Source organism: Gekko japonicus, unplaced genomic scaffold (genome assembly GCF_001447785.1).
Source record: "Gekko japonicus isolate JY-2015 unplaced genomic scaffold, Gekko_japonicus_V1.1 scaffold1995, whole genome shotgun sequence".
NCBI lineage: Eukaryota > Metazoa > Chordata > Lepidosauria > Squamata > Gekkonidae > Gekko > Gekko japonicus.
This window is the reverse complement of record NW_015160279.1, coordinates 193,481-215,670: the sequence shown is the minus strand read 5'-3', so window position 1 is coordinate 215,670 and position 22,190 is coordinate 193,481. Positions and strand designations below refer to the sequence as shown.

At 48.0% G+C, this 22,190-nt stretch overlaps 1 protein-coding gene across 2 annotated transcripts in view; it reads right to left on the bottom strand.

Moving 5' to 3' along the window:
* Positions 1–6,950: 6,950 nt before the first annotated feature.
* Positions 6,951–22,190, bottom strand: part of TMEM150C (transmembrane protein 150C) — a 53,470-nt gene continuing 38,230 nt past the window's right edge. For both annotated transcript variants that reach the window (XM_015415344.1, XM_015415353.1), the window contains 3 exons: positions 18,645–18,772; positions 12,340–12,517; positions 6,951–7,514 (listed from right to left, as the gene is read on the bottom strand). In XM_015415344.1, the coding sequence (XP_015270830.1) occupies positions 7,306–7,514; positions 12,340–12,517; positions 18,645–18,772 (515 nt within the window). In that variant the 3' untranslated portion in view covers positions 6,951–7,305. The remainder of the gene's footprint in view (positions 7,515–12,339; positions 12,518–18,644; positions 18,773–22,190) is intronic.

Here is a 22,190-nt window from a genome sequence, read left to right as displayed (position 1 = left end):
TAGCCCCGCCATTTTATTGTTTGTCCCCAACTTTCCTCGGTGCTGGTAATTTCCTGATGTCTTGATTCAAAATGGTGAAGGAGTCTCAGAAAAAAGCAAGAGCCCAGTAGCACCTTAAAGACTAACAAAATTTGTGGCAGAGGATAAGCTTTCATAAGTCACTGCTCACTTCTTGACTCACGAAAGCTCATACTCTGCCACAAATTTTGTTGACTGGAGTATGATAGTCACTTTAGCTTCTATGGAGAGTTCAGCCTTGATTTGCTCTAGAACCCACTTATCTGTCTTTTTGACAGCCCATGGTATCTATAAAACTCTCCTCCTACACCACATTTCAAATTAATCAACTTCCTAACAGCTAAATAGCAAGCCGGAATACCATTACTCAGTGGAAAGCCTATGGCTCTCATCTAGCAATTTATGTTTATATTTAGACCTTCAAGTGACATGCTCCTATCACCCGATTAGAGAGATCGAGCTCTTCCTTCAAAGACTGTGCTGCAGAAGGAGAGTTGTGGCTGGATTATAGAGTGCTCGCTTTGCATGCTGGAGGTCTCAGATTCAGCCCCTGCCATCTCCAGCTCAAAGATTACAGATGCTGGGGAAAACCCTTCTTTGCCCGAGCTCCTGCTCTCACTAGATGGAACAGCTGTTGGACTAGACAGACCCGCTGTTGGCTTTTGAGGCCTAGGGTCTTTGGACAGGCAAGGATGAAGGAAATCCACTGGACGTGATATCAATATTTGGTTCAGTTTGGTTTTGGTGGATTTCACTTCATGTTACCCAGAAGCAGGGATGGGTACGAACCTGGAAAATGCTGTTCAGTTCATGGAGTGCCCAGTTTGCGAACCACCACGAACTTTGGGGGCCGAACAAACCAGTGATGTTTGTGACCTGGCAGAAAACATTCACCCACCAGTGTGCTAGAGACGCTAAAATTGCAAGGGATCTCTGGCTGACTCTCTTCTACCTGCCCTCCAAGTTTGGTGTGGATTGAATTTATGGGGTCTCAGTTATGCCCCCCCCCCCGGAAAGTGTTTTCTGGGGAAATGTCCTGTCATTTTGATGGGAGGAGGTTCAGGAGTGTACAGAACGGACCCTGTGCAAGCTAGAGATATCAAAGTCACAAAGGACCTCTCCTGCATGCTCTTCTACATGCTTTCCAACACCCCCCCCCCGTTGCTTTAAATTTCAGTAAACATTTAGATTGAGCAGAGACAGTCTGTCTGAAAATATAACGGTTCATGAACTGGCACAACCTCCACGAACAGCTTGAAAGTTCTTGGAAATTTTGTGCTGGTTGACTTGCCATGAACTTCACTAATACAAGCCATGAACCAGCCAAAATTTGTCACAAACTTTAATTCATGAGTGGGTTCATGCCCATTCCTACCCAGCAAAGCCTCTAGCTAAGACAGATGCTAATTCTGTGGCAGATGCCTTAATCTCTGTATCTGCGAGGCTAAGAGGGAGAGGGCAAAGAGATTTTGACAGATGGAGAAGGGTGCTCCTCTCAAATACCCTGGAAAAGCTTTGGCAAAAGTGTATCACCAAAAATGCAAATATGTGGGTTCTAAGTGGGATCCAGTCAACATGAACTCTCCCTAGAAGCCACAACAACTAAAATGAGGCTATCATACTTTGGTCACATTATGAGAAGAGTCACTGTAAAAAAGCAATAATGCTAAGAAAAGTTGAAGGTGGCAGGAAAAGAAGACCAACATGAGATGGATTGACTTAATAAAGGAAGCCAGGGCCCTCAGTTGGCAAGACCCGAGCAAGGCTGTTAACTAGGACATTTTGGAGGTGATTAATTCATAGGGTCGCCATGGGTTGGAAGTGACTTGATGGTATTTAACACAGTCTGATGAAAGTCAGGACGGGGTACAGAGGGGCCCCAGGAGGTCTCCTATCCAGGCGGTGGTCAGGCCTAGGCCAGGTTAGCTTCCGCTGACTAATGAGCACCTATTGGATTTGCTCTTGCTAGCTAGAAGCCATTGGGATGGGGTGTGTGATACATAGAAATAAACACATGTAGCCCAGAGTAGCTTGAGCTTGGAAGCTAAGCAGGGTTGGCTATGGACAGTAGTTGGACAGGAGACCACCAAGGAAGACGGGGGTTGCCATGCAGAGGAAGTCAACAGCACACCACCTCTGCTCATCTCTTGCCTTGAAAGTGCGGTGAGTGGTCGGCATGAGCGGGCTGCAGCTTGATGGCACTTAATATTTATCTCTGCTCCTGAAGATGCCACAAGTCCAAGTGTGCTTCTCCAGTGCATGCAGTCCTCTGGTCCATGGGCGCCAACAACATACCCATACTCTTTCCATAAAAGAAATTTATTTAGTGCTCATGTATCAGTGTACAGTTATCAATCATTGCTCAGTTGTCCTGAAATGTGCCATAAGAAATACTCATAAGAAATGTACAATATTATCACCAAAAAGCTTGAATTTTGGCTCGGGTTGCATATTGGGGTTGGAGGGACCCTTTCACAAACTGATTTTTTTTTGGTCTAATAACTTAAATAAAAAATGATACAATGTAAACATTTATCTTAAAAAAAAAACCCCTCACAGTTGACTATTTACAGTAATTTGAACAGAAACCTATTATGATAGCTATGTGTGTGTATTTTACTTCCAGTGTGTTTCTTCCAAGCTTACCTTTCTATAAACATGCCCAGAAGATGCTGGGATTGGGTCCACTTTGGGGGCCCCCAGTTCTCTCCAGAGAAAAATCCCCATACCTACCTGACATATTTTTCACCAGTTTTTCTAACACCAAATATTTCGCATCTAAGACAAACTTTAACCCAAAGTAAACATGCCCCAATTGTGTCCATTTTGACAAGTCTGGTGTGTGTATTGTTAAACCTGAAATTGCTATCTAACCCCCCTCACACACACACACATACATGTGCACCTATTAGCAACAGGAGCAAAGAACAATCTAGCACTCACTCATCTTCACCTGTAGCTACCTACCTATTCTCTTAGGTGGCGTTAAGGAAGAAGCCAAGGTTTCTATACCTTCTAGTTCCAAAGTTCTGTGACTGCAAGGAGGGAAGCTGACCTTTTCCCCAGCCCCTAAGTGATGGCTGCTAACTTCTCAATGGGCAAATGTAGCTACAGCTAATTGCAGCTTGATGTGTTGAGGCTAACAGGGGAGGATGTTAATCTCCCAGGCTGCAAAGAGTTCCCAGCTGATTTCTCAACATCAAGCTGTAGCTCAAGCTACAAGAGCAGGTCAGGCCTCCCCCACAATTAGGGTTGGCAAGTACCTATCTATAAACCAGCGGGGGACACATGCTTCCCCGCCAGAAGATTCTTGCTTGTAACACAGGCGCTGCACTATTCCGTCGCCCAGACGTGACGTAGGCACATAGCCGGGCAACACTCTAGCAATGGGGCTGGAAACTCGATGGTACCATCGAGTTTCCAGCCCCATTGCTAGAGTGTTGCCCGGCTATGTGCCTACGTCACGTCTGGGCGACGGAATAGTGCAGCGCCTGTGTTTTCCCCGCAGGAATAGTCCCACGAACAACTATATATCCCCCGCCGAATCAAGGTAAGTACTTGGGAGCCCTGCCCACAATAATTTGGCAACCCAGCCCTGCAGCATACATTTAACAACTGTTGGATCTGAAGACCTTAGTAGAAGCTTTTTGCAGAATAGAGGTCCTTAATGTTTATTGTCTGCTAATGCTGCAGATCAAAGGCGAGTTAAAATGCTGGTAGCCCTTAGCCCACAGCTGCTTTGACAAGCCTCTTAGCATCCTGAAATTGCTAGGTGGCGTAGCAGGCAAGACTGTTAGAACAAGAAGAGGCAACCGATTCCCTCCTTGCAAGCCAGGCAGAGAGCATTACGATGACTTCTGGATGATGAGAGCATTGGGCAATCCCTAATTCAAAGGTGTGTGTGGGAGAGCATATATATGTTTAATATGAATGTTCACAGGAAGAAGTCCAGCAGTTCTGCCTACCAACTGTCTCCTTGTTGTACAACTATTAACAGCACAAGAACTGCCTTTCGTGTTACGAAACAGAAATTCCGAGAGAATGACCACTTCGGTTTTTAAACTGGCCCTACCCCTTTTTTGCCATTTAAAACAGTCTTGAAATGCAGAAGTTCAGCCTGTGAAGCTTTCCCTGGAATAGAGGTTGTGAGGGTGCAGCCTGCTTAATTTCTTCATGAAAAGCTGTTGTTAAAGGATCAGGAACAGTAAAACGGTAACACCCTCTATGTCCAGAGGTAATAGATTATGGAAGTCTCCTGGTATTGACAAGGTATCCATCCCAGTGACCTGTCCAAAATTTACGATCTTCAGGATAGGTTCAATGCCAGATTCACAAGAGTTATGTGTTTAAAACACATGCACATACGTAAATAAGAGCGTCAAAGTCACCTTTTGACCAAAGGACCTTTGGGATAGTCATTGCAGAATCATAGACATGTGCCTTCTAAGGATGCACAAGAGCTGAGATCACTCCATTTCTCCCACCCAAGCTAATGAAGCCAATGGAACCACAGCAGATGGCTGAGTGGCTGGTGGATTATCCACTTAAGGAGCTTCAGGTGGGTAGCTGTACTGGTCTGTAATAGAAGAGCAAAATTCGAGTCCAGTGGCGCCTTAGAGGCCAACACGATTTCTAGGGTACTATAAGCTTTCGAGAGATACCTAGCAAAGGGAGCTTTGACTCTGGAAAGCTTATACCTCGGCAATCTCATTGGTCTTTTAAGATGCTAACTGGGCTCAGATCTGGCTCACCTAAGCAGTGGGCAGACACCTCCCATCACTACGGTATCCTGTTTGCCTCATATGCAAGATACTGCTTCCACTCAGTGATTCCCACTGGTTGGCTGAGAAAGATGGGCTTTAGAAACAGTGGACAGCGTTATGGAAGCACTAAATACAAGTATTCTTTGCAATGTACAAATGTTGTCTTGGCTGTCACTAATGTGAAAGAAATGTTGACTTTTTACTACAGTTTGTTCCCAAGTCATGGAGATTTTGAGCGGGGAAGGGGAGACAGTTCCTTCCAGGGCAGAAGTGGTCCATATTCCTTGAGCTGTTCAATATTTAGAGATGGAGGCTCTGTGCCTTTAAGAGGGAGGAATTCAACAGGTACAGAGTGGCAACAGGGAAAAAGAGAAACCTGTTGCTGTCCACCTGTCATGAAGCTTCTAAGGCTATTGAGACTCTGAGAACAGTGTTCAAGCGAGCACTTGGGAAAGGATCCTTTAGAAAAGCAGGTGCCAAAAGCCGATCCTGAAGGTGGCTTTCACTTGTCCTGGGCCCCTCGGTAAAGCAGAAAAGGCCCTCCCACAACTAGAATGGGCCTCAGAACTGCTAAAGCAGTTCTGCCTCTGAAATTGACCTGCCTGGCTATTATTCTGCACAGATCTGCTATGACTTTTGCCTGTGGGTGGGTGGGTGGAGGGGAGTAACATTGTGAACCTTTCCCCATCACACCTGGTCAGCCAGAGGAAGGTTTCACGTCTCACACTTCTCCATGGCCGAAAACCCTCAAAGGCCTAGAAGCCCTGCCGGGAATAGAAAAGTAGCAACCCCTAGCCCTGTCCTAATCACGATGGGTAGCTGGGTTAGAGCCTGTCCTTAGCAGCAGAAAAGAGCAAGAGCCCAGTAGCACCTTAAAGACTAACAAAATCTGAGGCAGGGGGTGAGCTTTCGTGAGTCAGTGCTCACTTCAAAGAAGTTATCTAAAGCAGTGAGCAGTGACTCATGGAATAGGGATCCCAAGTCCCCCCGGAGGGCGGGGAAACCCCCGCCCCAGAGGCCTGTTCCCCGGCGGCGCCAGATCGGGCCCCGGGGGGAACTGCACCCCGATGTGCGCGTCAACCAGAAATGACGCGGGAACGCCAGGCACGCTGGGGGTGGGGCCACGGCCATACAAGGGAAAACTCTATGGTTTTCCCTTGTATGGCCGTGGCCCCGCCCCCAGCATGCCCGGCGTCCTCTCATCACTTCCGGGTGACGTGCGTGCGGCGTGCGCATGCTTCACGCACGCGCGCACAAGACGCCGGCCGGGAGCCCCCCGCTCCCGGCGAAGATAGACTTGGCAACCCTATCATGGAAGCTCATCCCCGCCACTAATTTTGCTATTCTTTAAGGTGCTGCTGGACTTTTGCCCTTTTCTACTGTTCTAATCAGGTGGTGGTGGTGGGGGGGACCATCTCACCCTTGTTCTACTGTTCCATAATGCCTTTGGGGTTGCCAGCTTTCCCCCAGCAGAATGTCTGTGTTTTTAACAGCTGGCTGACATACAAAAATGTATATGGAAAGGCAAAGCAGGATCCACAACTGTGTTGCCAGACTGCAACCTGCAGATTCCATCTGCTGCTGAAACGGGAAAGCTGAGTAGCTGCGTCCCCTCCCTGCTTACTACTGCAGGCCGGCGAGAGGAGGGGAGACAGAAAGGCCAAGAAACGCAAGCAGCAAGAAGCCACGGATGCGACAGCTTCCAGTTCAGCAGTGAAGGAGAAAGCTCTGGAGGACAACCTGGAAACCCAAGACCACATGGCCTGGCTCAGGATATGCCATCTGCGTGGCCAAATTCCCTCCATTTGCACGGAGGAGGGAGGGGCGGCTCATGTGCCTGTCTTTGCAAGGTGCACTTCCTTCCTCCTAAACTGCACTTGCGAGCAGAGGAAGCTGACGGGAAGACAGCCTCAAAAACAGCGGCAGCCCATGTGATCTCTTGAAGCTTGCCTATGTTCTACATGTGCGCCAAAGGAAGTCGTGTCAGAGGGCCACCATGTTGGCCTGCAGTAAGAACAGCTGGACTCGGGTCCGGCAGCACCTTACAGACCAACACGATTTTTGGGGGGTACAGGCGTTCAAGAGTCAAAGCTGTGATGAAGGATCATTGACTCTTGAAAGCATAAACCACCACCACCACCACCCCAAAAAAATCTTGTTGGTCTCTTAAGGTGCTACTGGACTCGAATCTACGTTCACCAAAGAATTTACAAGGCTCTGTTCTCCACCCCAATTCTTAAACCTCTGATAATTAACCTCGCTCTGGGTGGAACGCTCCGTGTCTCTTTCCTATCTTGCTATGCAGTAGGAGGAGGGAAGAGCGAAGGGACACAGAGGTGCGGCCACTCTGCATCTCTTAGGTCCAGTCCTGCCCCTCCAATGAACTTTTTGGCAACTTGCCGGTGCCTAGAGGCATGGAAAACAAGGTGTCTTAAAAAAAACAAGTGTGAGAAATGGAGCCGTGAGTAGAGTCACGTGACTGCATACACCCAGCACCGTGGGGTAAAGGAAGGAAGAGGCTGGGTCACACCTGATCCGTTTGATACTCAGATGCTTCGGACAGACTTTCAGAAAAGCTGAGGAAGTTCTCCTGGTACTCGGAGCAAATGATCTCAAACCGGTAGTGCCTGAACTCCACTGCAAAGGTGCCGAAGTAGCAGAGGAAGCACATCACCATGCCCCACTGTATCCGTGCCGCATGCATGTGGAATGTCTGTCCCATCAGGATGAAATCTGAAGAGGGGGGATCAAGGAAGATACACGTGGAAGGACGAGCACACAAACGGCACGATGGTCCCAGGTCCCACTGCCCATAGAAGGCTTGTTGTTTTTAGATCATGTGTTTTTTAATGTTATTCTAAAGTTTATGGTAACCCACCCTGGGGATCTAGTCTAGGATGGAAGGGCAGAATATTTATTTATTTATTTATACATTCGGCTTATATACCGTCCTGACCCCGAAGGGTCTCTGGGCGGTTTACATAGAAGTCTAAGTCTTACTTTTTCCCTATCTATGGCCACATGGTACAGGGGCGGGGCTGCCTACTGCCGGAATATAAAATGCTCTTAATAAAATTCTGCACTAAGAGTAGCTGAAGCCTGCTATTTGTCTATTGTTATGCAAGTGAGCCGAGTTGGAGACATCCTCTTATTCTACATCATTTGTTCAGCAGTTTTTGCTACTTCGCATCATTCATTCTGGTTTTAGTACTTGTGGGAAGAGAGAGGAGACTGAAGCCCTTGATCACTTAAAATCGCATTTCTTCCATCACTGCCTCTCAAAGGTTTTTAGTAGAGGATTTCCTCCAGTTCTGCTACCTGGGGGGAGACAGGGGCTGTATACAAGAGTTTCCACATGCAGAGCAGGTACAGCCCTGACCTGGATGGCCCAGATCAGCCCAATCTTGTCAGATCTTGGAAGCTAAGCAGGGTTGGCCCTGGTTAGTATTTGGATGGGAGACCATCAAGGAAGTCCAGGGTTGCAATGCAAAGACAAGAAATGGCAAATCACCTCTAGCCTTGAAAATCCTGTGAGGTCACCGTAAGTTGGCTGTGACTTGACAGCGCTTTCCATCGCCAAACAGGTACTGCACCCTCTGCCTCTGAAAATGCGCATTATGTTGTTTCCTATTCCCTACTTCCCAAATTTTACACATTAAGACCCTTCTATCAAGATGTAGGTACCTAACAACACGTGAACACGTACCCGAAGCTGCTTTATACTAGCCCTGTACAGATGACATGCCTGTGCGTTAAGTGACTCTCTGGGACAAACGGCAGGGCACAAGGGCACTGGTCCCAATCTCTGCATCATCTGAGAGTGCACATGGAAACTTGCTCTGTGTGCTTGCACCGTGCCACTGACTTGGCGATTGTGTGGAGGCAGGGTGGGGCCAGTGCGTTCATGCCCCCTCCCCAGATGGATCATCTGTTCAGGGCTGCCAAATCAGACCTTTGGTCTGGGAATGTCACTATTATATACTCAGATTGGTCTTGAGTATTAGTTACTATTTACTGTATTAACAAAATGAAATTACACACAATTCGCTGTTATTTAGAAGGCAGCTTCAAGAGCTCAGGTTGCCATTTAGAGGATTCCCGGGAGGTCCTCCATGCAGGCACTGACCAAACTCAGACCTCAGCAAGGCTGCAGTAGTCTGATTTAGTAAAAGGCAGCTTTGTGGGCTCAAGGGTGCACACAGAGGATTTCCAGGATGTCTCCCATGAAAGCGCTGACCGGAATCATACCTCAGCAAGGCTGCTGTACTATGTGCCCCTCCAACCATAGCCTGCACTCTTTTCAGGGGGCTTGATGTAAGTAAGCCCCACAAAGCTCAGCGGAATTCACTTCCACCTATAGGACTGGATGATTAGAGACAAGAACTGAGAGCCTTTCCCAGAAAGGAAACCACTCCTCTGTCAAGGTCAATACTGTCGACTCTGATTGGCAGATGCTGGGGACTGAATTTAGGACCTTCTGCATGCAAAGCAGATGTTCTGACACTGAGCCACAGCCCCTTGGGCTCTATAATGGAAGGAAGGTGGAATACGAATGTCCTAATAAGAATGATAGTTCCCCTTCCATCTCACTTTGCATCACACTGTCCTTGCATCTAGACCCTGCAGCTTGTACCCTGCAACTGCTCATCAGATTCTGCCCGCGCTTTCAAATGATGCTGTTCACCAGACTAAACTTGCCACGGTCGTTTCATTAGAACCTCACCTCTGTCAATTACACATCTTTGGAGAACTGAATCAGCTGGAGGGAGGGAAAGGCACAAAAAACAGAGCCTGGTAAATTTCCCCATGTTATATAAGCAAAAAAAAAGGAGGCTAAGACATCTTGAGTGAAAACCAGTTCTGTGTGCGAAAGTTGAGGGTACACTCATGAAACTACACCATAAAAATCACAAGAGCCAGTGTAGGGCCATGGTCAGAATGTTGGACAAAAGATCTGAGAGACCCAGATCTGAATCCCCACTCTGCCATGGAAGCTTGCTCAGTGACCGTGGACCAGTCTAACCTATCTCATGGGGTTTTTGTGAAGATAAAATAGGAGAATGATGTAAGCTGCTTTAGGTCACCACTGGGGAGAAAGGCAAGGTATAAATGAAGTTAATTTATCCATCCATCCACCAACCTACCTACCTACTTAACTACCCGGTTTTGTACTCAACCTCCAAAGTATATGTTGTACAATTCAATTTTTCCCCCTTTAAAGAACCTATACAGCTCGGGGCCAGAGACCAGAAGATACCCACTCTTCACCAGATCTTCACCAGAGGCCTTATTCTGGGTGCCTTTGTCTTCAAAAATTACACAATGAATGGCAAACGACCTCTGAATGTCTCTTGACTTGAAAACCCCACTAGGGGTCGCCATAAGTTGGCTGCAACTTGACAGTACTTGCTCCTTGGTTGTGGACCACTCGCCAAAGGAACATGCAAAGGCTGCCAATTTTGCTTTTAGGTGCTACGCTAAGAAAATTCTAGTCCCAAACATGATTTGGTACACTCTTTTGGGGAAAGATTACATCTCAAAGCATCTTTATATGCTGCATGTACATTTCTGTAGGTCCTGCCCACATCAGTACCACTTTCCTTGCCCCATGCCCCTACCCACCCCCATGCCGCTAAATGGCTTTTTGGTGCTTTTAAAAATGTGTATAATTGATGTAAAGATCAACAACCTCAGATATGCAGACGATACCACTCTGATGGCTGAAAGTGAAGAGGACCTCAAGAGCCTCTTGCTCAGGGTAAAAGAGGAGAGCGCAAAAGTGGGCTTGAAGCTCAACATCAAAAAAACTAAGATCATGGCATCCGGTCCCATCACTCCTTGGCAAATAGAAGGGGAAGTCGTGGAAGTAGTGACAGACTTCACGTTCCTGGGATCCCAAATCACCGCAGACTGTGACTGCAGCCATGAAATTAAAAGACGCCTGCTACTTGGGAGGAAAGCGATGGCGAACCTAAACAGCATGATAAAAAGTAGAGACATCACCCTGCCAACAAAAATCCGCATGGTCAAAGCAATGGTATTCCCAGTAGTCATGTATGGCTGCGAGAGTTGGACTATAAGGAAGGCCGAGCGCCGAAGAATAGATTCTTTTGAACTATGGTGCTGGAGAAGACTCTTGAGAGAGTCCCTTGGACTGCAAGAAGATCAAATCCGTCAATCCTAAAAGAAATCAACCCTGACTGTTCCCTGGAAGGCCAGATAATGAAAATGAAGCTCAAATACTTTGGCCACCAAATGAGAAGGGAGCACTCACTGGAGAAGACCCTGATGCTGGGAAAGATTGAAGGTCAAAGAAGACGGGGACGGCAAAGGATGAGATGGTTGGACAGTGTCATCGACGCAACGAACATGAAATTGAGCCAACTTCAGAGGACAGCGGAAGACAGGAGGGCCTGGCGGAATCTAGTCCATGGGGTCGCGAAGAGTCGGACTCGACTGTGCGACTGAACAACAACAACATAATTGATGTATAGGTAGATGTCAATTACTGATTTTTTTTAAAGGCCCTTTGGTGGTGCAAGGGGGAGGGACAGTGGCTTTGGGGGTCTAGGGAAGGAAGATGTGGTGGGAAAACGACTATGTGGATGTTCCACTGGTTTACAAACACCTCTGCATTTGCACTAGCAACAGAATAAACATCGTTGCCAGGTTGATGCAGCCATTGTTATAGATTTTATAAATGAATCAAATGTTTTTTTTTATTGTTTTAATGGACAGTTAGGTACTCTTATTGCTGCTAGGAGAAAGTTTGTACACAGAGTGGGATATAAATACTTTAAATAAATTAATTAAATATGAAATAAATTAATTAAATAGAAAATGAGTCACAAAAAGATACCAAACGCTCAAGCAAGTCCTATAGGGAGGGGAAATTTGCCCACACACCGGGCAGTAACAAACACAAAATCGAAACACACCAGAATGGACACCTCTCATGGGCAAGTATGTGCTGTTCCAACTATACAAGACCGACATAACTCATCACCTGTCAAGGAGGTGTGGCTAGTGGTTAGAACGCCAGGCTAGGATCAGAAGGACCCAGGTGCAAATCCTCACTCATCTGTAAAGCTTGGGCCAGGCACACTCTGTCAGCATAAGCTACCTCACAAGGTTGTTGTAAGGACAAAAGAGTAGAGGCAAGAACTGGATTCTGCCCTGAGCTCGACAGAATAATAGTGTGATGGGATAACAGTACGGTGTAGTGGTTAGAGCATTGGATTAGGATCTGGGGAAAGCCCATGTTTGAATCCCTGCTCTGACAAAGGGAGATTTGACACTCAACAGCTCATGCCCTGAACATGAAGTTGAGCCAACTTCAGAGGACGGCGGAAGACAGGAGGGCCTGGCGGGATCTGGTCCATGGGGTCGCGAAGAGTCGGACTCGACTGTGCGACTGAACAACAACAACAAAGGTGCCACTGAACTTGAATCTAGCTGGAATATCCAAATACCACCTGATATCGCTTTTAAAAGTCTACCTTTGAAACTGTTTAAATCGGGGTGTGTGTGTGGAAATGTGTAGACTTCAAAAGGATACAAAGGACTACACAGAGGGTTATTGCTGCAGACAAGACAACTCGTGGGATTCCAGCTTTCCTTCCTTCATTCTTCAGGTTGATTTTGAGCGTCAATGCAGACTGAATCCAGCAGGCCAGGGTACCAAACCCGAAGGTCAGGGATGTGCCAACATTATGTATTTCTTCATCGTTGGAAAGCTGCAAAAGGAAAGAGAACTTTGTAACTTCTTCATATGACCACTGGGGGGTGGGGAACACTCACCCAAACTGAATAATGATTCTGATTTATTAACACCAGTAATGAACACATGAAGCCGCCTCGTACTGAATCAGACTCTTGGTCCATCAAGGTCAGTATGGTCTACCCAGACTAGCACTGGCTCCCCAGGGTCTCAAGCAGTGGTCTTTCCCATCACCTACTGCCTGGTCCATTTAACTGAAGATGTCCGGGGCTGAACCTGAGACCTTTAGCATGTAAAGCAGGGTCTTTTCCACTGAGACACAGCCCCTCCCCAAATGGCTTTCCTAACAAATACAGTGGAAGCAGCAAAGGTTTTGGTAGTTCTGGTCACAGTGTTAATTATGGAACACACCGGCTGGGGCTGGGGACCTTGGGTGAGATGTGACATAATTACATGTGATTTGAGGGTTTCCCACAGTTCCTGTGCATGCATGTGGGGAAACTGCACATTCAGAGACCCTAATCCTCTTAATCCCAGAGTCAGGAGGCAACAGCAAGGTAAGGCCTTAGCCTCTATGCCCTGTTGTCGCCTCTCCAGAGGAGCTGGTTGGCCACTGTGTGAGGCCGGCTCCTGGGCTAGATGGACCATTGGTCTGATCTAGAAGGGCTCGTCTTATGTTTATTGCCCAAATACAATCAGAACCAAATACATTCAGAAGCATTCTCACTCATGCCTTTTTCCTCAACCCAAAACAGTCCCAGAAAGCTACTATTTGGGAAAACCCACATGTTCCCAGGGATACATGTGGGTTTCCCCAACAGGCCCAAAATGTCCCCCCACCCCCACCCCGATGCTGTTAGGAAACAGTTCTTTCCCCCGCTTCTCCACAGCACTGTGGTGCTTTTGTGCCCCTCCCAGGTTTTCCCTGTCCTTCCTGTGATCTTTCCCAAACTTGATTTCTTGTAATATTTTGGGGGAGAGGATGCCCAAAGCCAGGACAGCTGCTGGATCGATGGTAAAATTTGGACTTTCCTGGTTGTGCCTGCATCAGTTCACTTTTCTATATTCCCGTTCCTGTGGCTGCCACCACTGAAGGGGGGGGCTTTTTGAATTTTTTAAAAAATTGGTAATTGATGAACTGATAGAATAGTAGAATGGCATGTCAATTACGAATTAACAGAATTCTTGAAAAAGCCCCCTGGTGGCACGAGAAGGGAAGTGGGGCAGAGAAAATGTGGGGAAACCTGCCATGGGGAGACTTAATTGCCTCTATATTGCATAAGGAGACACAGTAATAATGGGGAAACCACAGAAAGGGATTACTGTATGGAGCAGACTTTAGAGGACATGGAGACTTTTGTGAGGACTGGAGGGCCCTGCGTTCTCTTCTGATCAGCTTCATCCTCTCCTGTACTCCAAGCCTGGTGGGACACCAGTCACAAGTTGCAGAGTCTGGATGTAATTACGTGATCGACCTAATAACACCTGTAAGCTTCCAGCAAAGCACCCCATATCTTACTACAAGAAGTTGAATAAGTTTACTTTATAGTTTCATTCCTAAATCCAGGTCTTCAAGCACAAAGAGCAGATGAGCAGGTGCTCACAAGTCACTGTGCCTCTGTTGTGCCTCTGCAAAGACATGCTCTTCTCTTATAAACCCACAGAATTTCTGATCCCTTATTATGAGGGTATCTCTATCCCTCACCTGCTGTATAATCCCCTCACCTGCCTAGAGGCAGTAGGCCTCTTAACATCAGCATCATCTAGGCTCTGCTTTTTTGGCAGGAGGGAAATCAGGCTGAGCTAGATGAATGCATTATCTGACTATGACAGATAACCAGTATAAATGAAAAGCTAAGCCAGCCAGGATCTGACCTCACAGTGCTTTCTGGGGTGTGTTTGTGTGTGGGGGGTGTAACACTGTTGTTCCATTGCAACTTTTAGCTATACAGACCTTAAGACATATATCTGTCAAGAGCACTCATAAATGATCAGCCAAGCATTTATTGTATTCCAGGGAAAACCACAGAGGCCAGGCATCAGAAGTGAAATTGACACGTAATGGAACAGTGGTGCCAAAAGCAACTGTTTGGAAGCAGACCTTATCCAAGATCCTGATATCAGAAATATTGAAAAGGAAGGGTGGTACATATTCCATGCTTTTCTCTCCCACACAAAAAAACCCATTCTGTGGCAAAACCAACAGAAAACAGCATATATTATGCAAGCGCAGCACATATTTGCACGCAGTTGCTAATTTCTGTGCATTATTGTAAATAATAATAATAATAATAGAATATAATAATTATTATTTTGCAAAGCATTAGTGCTGGACCCTTGACCACTGATAGTCCTGTACAGCTTTTGAATTTCCATTAGAATTTGTCTGGTGTTTTGAGGTTATTTTTGCTTCACACTTTCAGTACAGATTAGATTTTGGGTTCACTTGGAGCAAAATGCTGGATTCTAATACTGAAATTTGAAACTCACAGGAATTAGTCTGACAGAGAAACAAAGAGATGTTGGTGGGGGTACAGTACACACCAAGAGCTTTGGGGGGTGATATTTCCTTGTGTGGCTTCTTACATTTTTATTCCATTAACTCAAAAGTGATAGTAATGCCGTCATTACCTGTAATAGTAATTCTGAAGGGTCCAAACTTTTTGACATTAGGCAACCTGTCAGGAAGTCACAGAGCAGGTCTGTCTCAGAAGAAGAGGTTTTTATACCCTGCTTTTCTCTACCCTAAGTGGTCTATAATCTCCTTCCCTTCCTCTCCCCACAACAGGCACCTTGTGAGGTAGGTGAGGATGAGAGAGTTCTGAGAGAACTGGGACTGGCCCAACGTCACCCAGCAGGCCTCATGTGGAGGCCTGCTCTCATGTAGTGCAGAACAGTGGCTCAACAGTGCAAAAAGACATTTCAGCAACTGATTTCCAATATTAAACCCAACTGATATTACCCTGCCAGTTTCCCTACTTGAATCCATAGCTCAGTCAAGACTTTCTGCAACAGAAATGTATACATTTCCATGCAGCTACCTGTGAAAGACGCTTTGGTACAGAAAATTCCTTCCCTTCATGTGCAGTGGTTTACAAACCGGAGCGTCTCTTTCCACAGGCAAAGCCCAACACACACTCTCTTAGAAAACAAACTATCAGCTCACAAGGATAAAGCAAACTGCGTAAAGGCTCATGGAAGCAGCCCTCATGTGGCCATATGAGAAATGGCAGGAGGTTCAACTAAAATGAGGCAATGGTGTCTTGGCAGGGAAATCCTACCAATTCTAAGCCCGTTCAACCAACAGGGTGTAACTAGGGTTGCCAAGTCTATCTTCGCCGGGAGCGGGGGGGGCTCCCGGCCGGCGTCTTGTGCGCGCGCACGCAAAGCACGTGCGCACCGCACGCACGTCACCCGGAAGTGACGGGAGTACGCCAGGCACGCTGGGGCGGGGCCACGGCCATACAAAGGAAAACCATAGAGTTTTCCCTTGTATGGCCGTGGCCCCGCCCCCAGCGTGCCCGTGTCACTTCCGGGTGACATGAACGTCGGGGTAGAGTTCCCCCCATGGCCCAATCCGGCGCCGCCGGGGAACGGGCCTTTGGGGCGGGGGTTTCCCCACCCCCCAGGGGGACTTGGGATCAATGTTCCCTCTAAGCTGTGGAGTCTTGTGAGCTAAAATTTTGTGAGCAACTGGCATTAAAGTTGTGAGCAAGCGATTTGGCTACTGCATCAATTAGTTTGCTCTGGAGCCCTCCTTCCTGAGCTAAGACAAAAATGTGTGAGCAGAAGGCTAAAAAACTGTGAGCTAGCTCACACTAACTCAGCTTAGAGGGAACACTGCTTGGGATCCCTAGGTGTAACTCTGTTTAGGATTATACCACTAGTCCAAAATTTGTGTCCCATAGCACCTTAAAGACCAACAAGATTTCCAAGATATAAACGTTCGTGAGCCAAGGCTTATACCCCTATATCTTGCTTTTTAAAAGCAAGACTGAAGCCAGAATCACCTTAGAGGCCAACAAGATGTCCCATTGTCATATATCTGAGGAAGGGAGCTTTGACTTTCCAACACTTATGCCCCTGGAAATCTTGGTGATCTCTAAGGTGCTTCTGGACTTGGATCTTGCTCATCTACAGCAGACCAACACAGTTCCCACATGAAACCCGCTTTTTAAAAAACCTTATCACGGCTTTCCTATTTTAACACTGGCCTTTATTAAATTCTAGTATTCTAGCCATCAACAACTAACCCAGACATGTTGAACTCATTTGTCACAAAGGGTTAGATCTGACATAAATGTCACATTGTCAGCCCAGGCCATATATGCCATAAAATGTAACGCCAGGTACAGGAGATAACAACCTTTATGAAGACAGCAGCTGGTAAGCTTCGAGTTGGTGTAACCCCTCTGCAAGGCCCCTTGAAGCTGGGAGGGGGGTGTGCTGAGGAAAACCCACGCAGGCTTCTCTGGGCAGACGACCCCCATGCTGTCTGGAGGAGGGCAAACCCCTTCCCCAGCCCACTCCTGACGCCGATGCTGTGAGCCCAGGCCCCAGGGGGAAAGTGTGAAGTGGCTGGGTGTTGCAAGCTCCCCTGTACCCCCAAGCCACCATGGAAGGGGACTGGGAAGACAAGATGAACTGCAAAAATGGGGGGTGGGGGTGGACCAGGAGCAAGGCGATGTGCACAGCGGGGCCCAGGCCAAGCAAAGCCCAAAAAGCCGGAGATGCCCGTACAACAGCGACCACCTCTGGCCAAGGCCACCAGGCGATCCATAGTGAAGTGATGCTGGGGGCTTTAGCTGTGCCACTCCCATGTGGCGGCAGCTGCCCCAGACCTAAGGCTGCTGGATCATCTGATGGGGGAGAGGGCACTGCGGAAGCCCCAGGCTACCCAGGGACCAGTATAGTTGGAAAGTGCTGGCACCGGCCCCCCATGAGGTGGCAGCTGCCTACGGCTAAAGGCCACCGGGTGTTCCATGGGGGAGGGAGGCCCAGCTGCCAAGTCGCATGCTTGGTGGCCGGACTAGACCCTCAATGTGTAGAAAGAAACTACTGAGGAGAAGAAGACGAGATTGGATTTATACCCCGCCCTTCACTTGAGCGGCTTACAAACTCCTTTCCCTTCCCCTCCCCACAACAGACACCCTGTGAGGTGGGTGGGGCTGAGAGAGCTCTGACACAAACTGCTCTTTCAGGAACAGCTGTGCCAGAGCTTGTGACTGACCCAAGGTCACATCAGCAGGTGCAAGTGGAGGAGTGGGGAATCAAACCCGGTTCTCCCAGATTAGAGTCCGCACACTTAACCACTACACCAAACTGCTGCCCCATGGGCCAAAGCACAGTCACCGCTTGGGGGGGGGGGGCGCGAATACGGCAGCAGTGCTGGCCACCAGCAGACCCCAGCAGAGGATTGTCTGTGCCTCCCCATGTGTAAATGGTGATCCCTGCTGCCATCTGGGACAGCATCCCCAGAGCTGTAGGCCAAGCAGAGTGGCATGCGACCTCGCCTTAGAACCCAGAGCCAGCATGAATGCAACTGCGGTGGCTCCGAAGTTACCAGTGGGGCTGCTGTTGAGGCGAAGGGGTTCTCCTTGACCGCCACAGACATGGTTCCGCTGCACTGAAGCCACGATCGGAGTGGCTCCGCCCACTCCCCCTCCAGCAGCCTCCTGTTCCCTCCCTCATACCAGTTGCTCACAGGCAGGATAAGAGCCCTGGGTGGGCCAGTTCCACCCCTCGGGCCTTATATGTGACACCCCTGAGCTAACCAATTTTATATATTTGATATGACTGTGTAGGACTTTTAAAAAACAAAATAGCCATTATTTAGAAATATTAAAAAATAAATGTGTTTGCATATGCCTGAAAATGGGCCAAAAGATCAGTGGCAGAGCACTAGCTGTGAATGCAGAAGGTTCCAGGTTCAGTTCCCAGCATCTCCAGTTCAAAAGGACCAGGCAGTAGTTGATGTGAAAGACCTCAGCCTGAGACCTTGGAAAGCTGCTGCCATTCTGAGTAGACAATATTGACCTTGATGGGCCAAATGGTCTGATAAATGCACATATCTGTTCATGCACAGCTTAATGCATACATGTGTTCGTGTGCATAATTAATTGGGAAGGGAGAGAGCACAGTACCTGGAAGTTGCCAAGAAGGGTCATTCCGAAAGAGGCCAAACATAACGCCACCAGGCCGCTCACGTTAAGCCAGGGGTTCAGGACCTTTGGCTTTAGCTGAATAAAGCGAAGGACAGCCACCACAAGTGCTAAGCGAGGAAAAGAAAGCCACACACACTTGCTGTTAGAGCTCCACGTACAACTGCAATTATACATCCAAACTGAGGCCCACAAGCTAGATTTAGTGAACTGCACTGTACTGTCTGCTTCCAGGCAAATACCTGCAGGAGTTCAGAAGATCAAGAGCTTACCCTTTCAACTATATAATAAAATAAAATATATATATATTTATTTAAAAGATATTTTAAAAAAGATCTAGAGCTGGCATTCTCTTCCAATTATGTTGCCCCCGGTTGACTCACTGGGTTAGCTACAGCCCCTCTGTCTGCAGGATGCGTGTGTCAGGTTATGCACAGAAAAGTAAGCCCACTGGTGTGCACTCCATGTTGTGATTTGTGGGGGCTATTTCTAGGTCATTCTGAGGCAACACCCCCCACCCCAATAGTGCCCTATAAGGCTCTCCAGGGCCACCATTTCTCTCAGTACACTCTTTTGGATTGTTGATTTCCATTTGCCTAAAACAAGGGAACCCTTTCCTTTCATCGTTGGGTAAAAGAGGAAATTTTGACCTTCCTTCGTGAACCACACTCCCTTCATCTGTCCAACAGATCCCGTTCTCCCTGATACTCAGTCACCCTCAGAGGTCATTTCGGGGGGGAACGCGGGGGAACGCAGTTCCCCCGGGTGAGGTGCAGGGGGGCGGGGCACATGACGAAGCCCCGCCCCCCGCTTCCGGCCGCCCCGCTTCCGGCCCTCAGGAGGCAGGAGAAGAGGGAGGGTAAGTTGCTTCCTCCCCACCTCTCCCCACCCCTGCCTGCCTGGGGCCAGGGAGGGCCTTGGCGGGGCTTCCTCGCACTCCCGCCGGCCTTGCAGGTCCACCGCCGGGCCCCTGATGTCAGGGGGTGTGGCATATGCTAATGAGTTATGCTAATGAGTTCCCCTAGCTCTTTTTCTATGAAATGACCCCTGGTCACCCTACATTTTCTGCCAAATTTAAAGTATTGCCTACTTCCTTCCCGTTAGCTGTTTTTCTCTTCAAAATCATTCCCACCAGCTGCTATTCATCTAGAAAGCAGTCATAAGTAGAATTGCCAACCACTAGGTGGAGCCTGGAGATAGGGTTGCCACCTCCAGGTTCAGAAATACCTGGAGATTTGAGGGCAGAGCCTGGGAGAATGGGAGAGGCCTTGGTTGGATATAATGCCATGCAGTCTACCTTCCAAAGCAGCCATTTTCTCCAGAAGTGGAGTAAATATTCCAAATAAATAATGACTTATGTAGTCTGGAGATCAGTTGTAATTCCAGGAGACCTCCAGTCCCCACCTGGAGGCTGGCAACCCTAATTACTATACCTGCATATGCAAAACTTGAGTCTGCCCACCCCAGAAGCAATTTTTACTTGCTACAAGCAACTAGGAAAGTAGGTATTTACACAGACGCTATACAGCGACAGTGTCTCAGTTCCTACGTATAATGTGGGAATTATACTCTGTTACAATTAAATGTGTATCGCATCTAAATGGCACATCAACACAATTATGATGTGCGCAGTCCGCTCCGGCAATGTTCACACTCATGCGGGATTCTAAAGCACTCAAAGCTAGCAAAAGTGTCATGCAAATAAAAAATCGTGGCAACAGTGTAGTGATTTTAAAGACAGAGCAAATGGGAAGGGAAGCACGAATGTTTCAACATCCATGTATTTTAATAAATGTTCCGCATAATAATCACTTTATACGCCTCGTTCTCACGGGAGCAGCAGACCTGCAGTTGGGCTGTACCATTTCAGACTCACATGATCAACAGTCTTCTATACAGGCTGAAGGCAGCAGGAAAAAAGGAAGACCCAACGCGAGATGAAGAAGCCACAAGGGCCCTCTGTTTGCAAGACTTATGCAAGGCTGTTAAGGAGCCAATGTTTTAGATGTCATTGCTGCAGAGTAGGGATCCCAAGTCCCCCCGGATAGGGCCCCAGGGGGAAATCCACCCCGACGTGCGCGTCACCCGGAAGTGATGCGGGCACGCCAGGGGCGGGGCCACAGCCATACAAGGGAAAACTCTATGGTTTTCCCTTGTATGGCTGTGGCCCTGCCCCAGCGTGCCTGGCGTCCTCCCATCACTTCCGGGATTGTGCGTGCTGTGTGTGCGCGCTATGCGTGCACGCGCACAAGACGCCGGCTGGGAGCCCCCCGCTCCCGGCGAAGATAGACTTGGCAACCCTACTGCAGAGGGTTGCCATAAGTAGGAAGCAACCTGATGGCACAAAACACAGCCATACAAAACAAATTCCCGGTGTGTAGATGTTTGTGTTTTGACCTTCAGGCAGCTTATCAAGCCAGGCCTGCTTAGCTTACCAGCATGTGTGTGTGTTAAGTGCCATCAAGTCACTTCCGAGTTATGGCAACCCTATGATTGAATGACATCCAAAATGTCCTATCATTAACAGCCTTGCTCAGGTCTTGCAAACGGAGGCCCAAAGCTTCCTGGACTGAGTTCCTCCATCTCACGTCGGGTCTTCCTCTTTTTCTGCTGCCTTCAACTTTTCGTAGCGTTATTGTCTTTTCCACTGACTCGTCTTCTCATATAGCAGGGGTGGCCAAACTGTGGCTCGTAAGTCGCATGCAGCTCGCAGAGCCCTCTGTTGCAGCTCCCGAGCCTCCCCCCCACCCCCCCTTTGAAAGCGGAGGGATTTTTCCCTCCGCTTTCTGAGACTATGAGTGGGTTGGAAGAGTTGGGAGGGAAATTAGCTTCCTAGGAGCTAAGCCCCACCCCCAGCAGCCCTCAGTTGGGCCTGGAGGAGCGGGGGGCCACACGTGACTCCTCTTCTTTCCTAGGCAGAAAGGTAAGGCCTGGGTCTTCGGGGAGGGTGTTGGGCGTGCGGTGGCCAGACTTGCCTCATGTAAGAGCCACGTAGACTAAATGTCAGATGCTCGGGAGCTACAAGTGGACTTCGGAGGAAAAGGCGGGTTTGAGGGAGTGGCCTGAAAGTGACATCACAGGAAGAGGTGGGGTTTCCCTGCAGGATGTGACATCATCGGAAGGGGTGGAGCTGGGAACCAGGAGGCCATGGCGAAGCCAAATTACACTACAGCTTCTATCAAGATCTTTATTCTGCATAGTTTTATCAGTGCACAGAAGTTTCTGTCCTCCAAAGGCATCTTGATAGGAATGATGCACATGCTCACAAGATTGCTTTTTGCTGTGTTTTATCAACTGAAAACTGGTAAATTGCATGTGCTCCCTTTCTGGGTTTAATTTTAGAAATTACCTTAAATCAGAATTAAGGAGGAATGGAATGCAGCACAGAGTTAACTTCTACCTGCCAAATCTGTTTCAGTTGGGCATAGTCAGAATTCATACACATTCATTCCAATAAGCTGAAAGTTTAAATAGGAGCTGTGATAAACATTTGAGAAAGAACCTTTGCCCTTTTCTGAACTGTGGGTA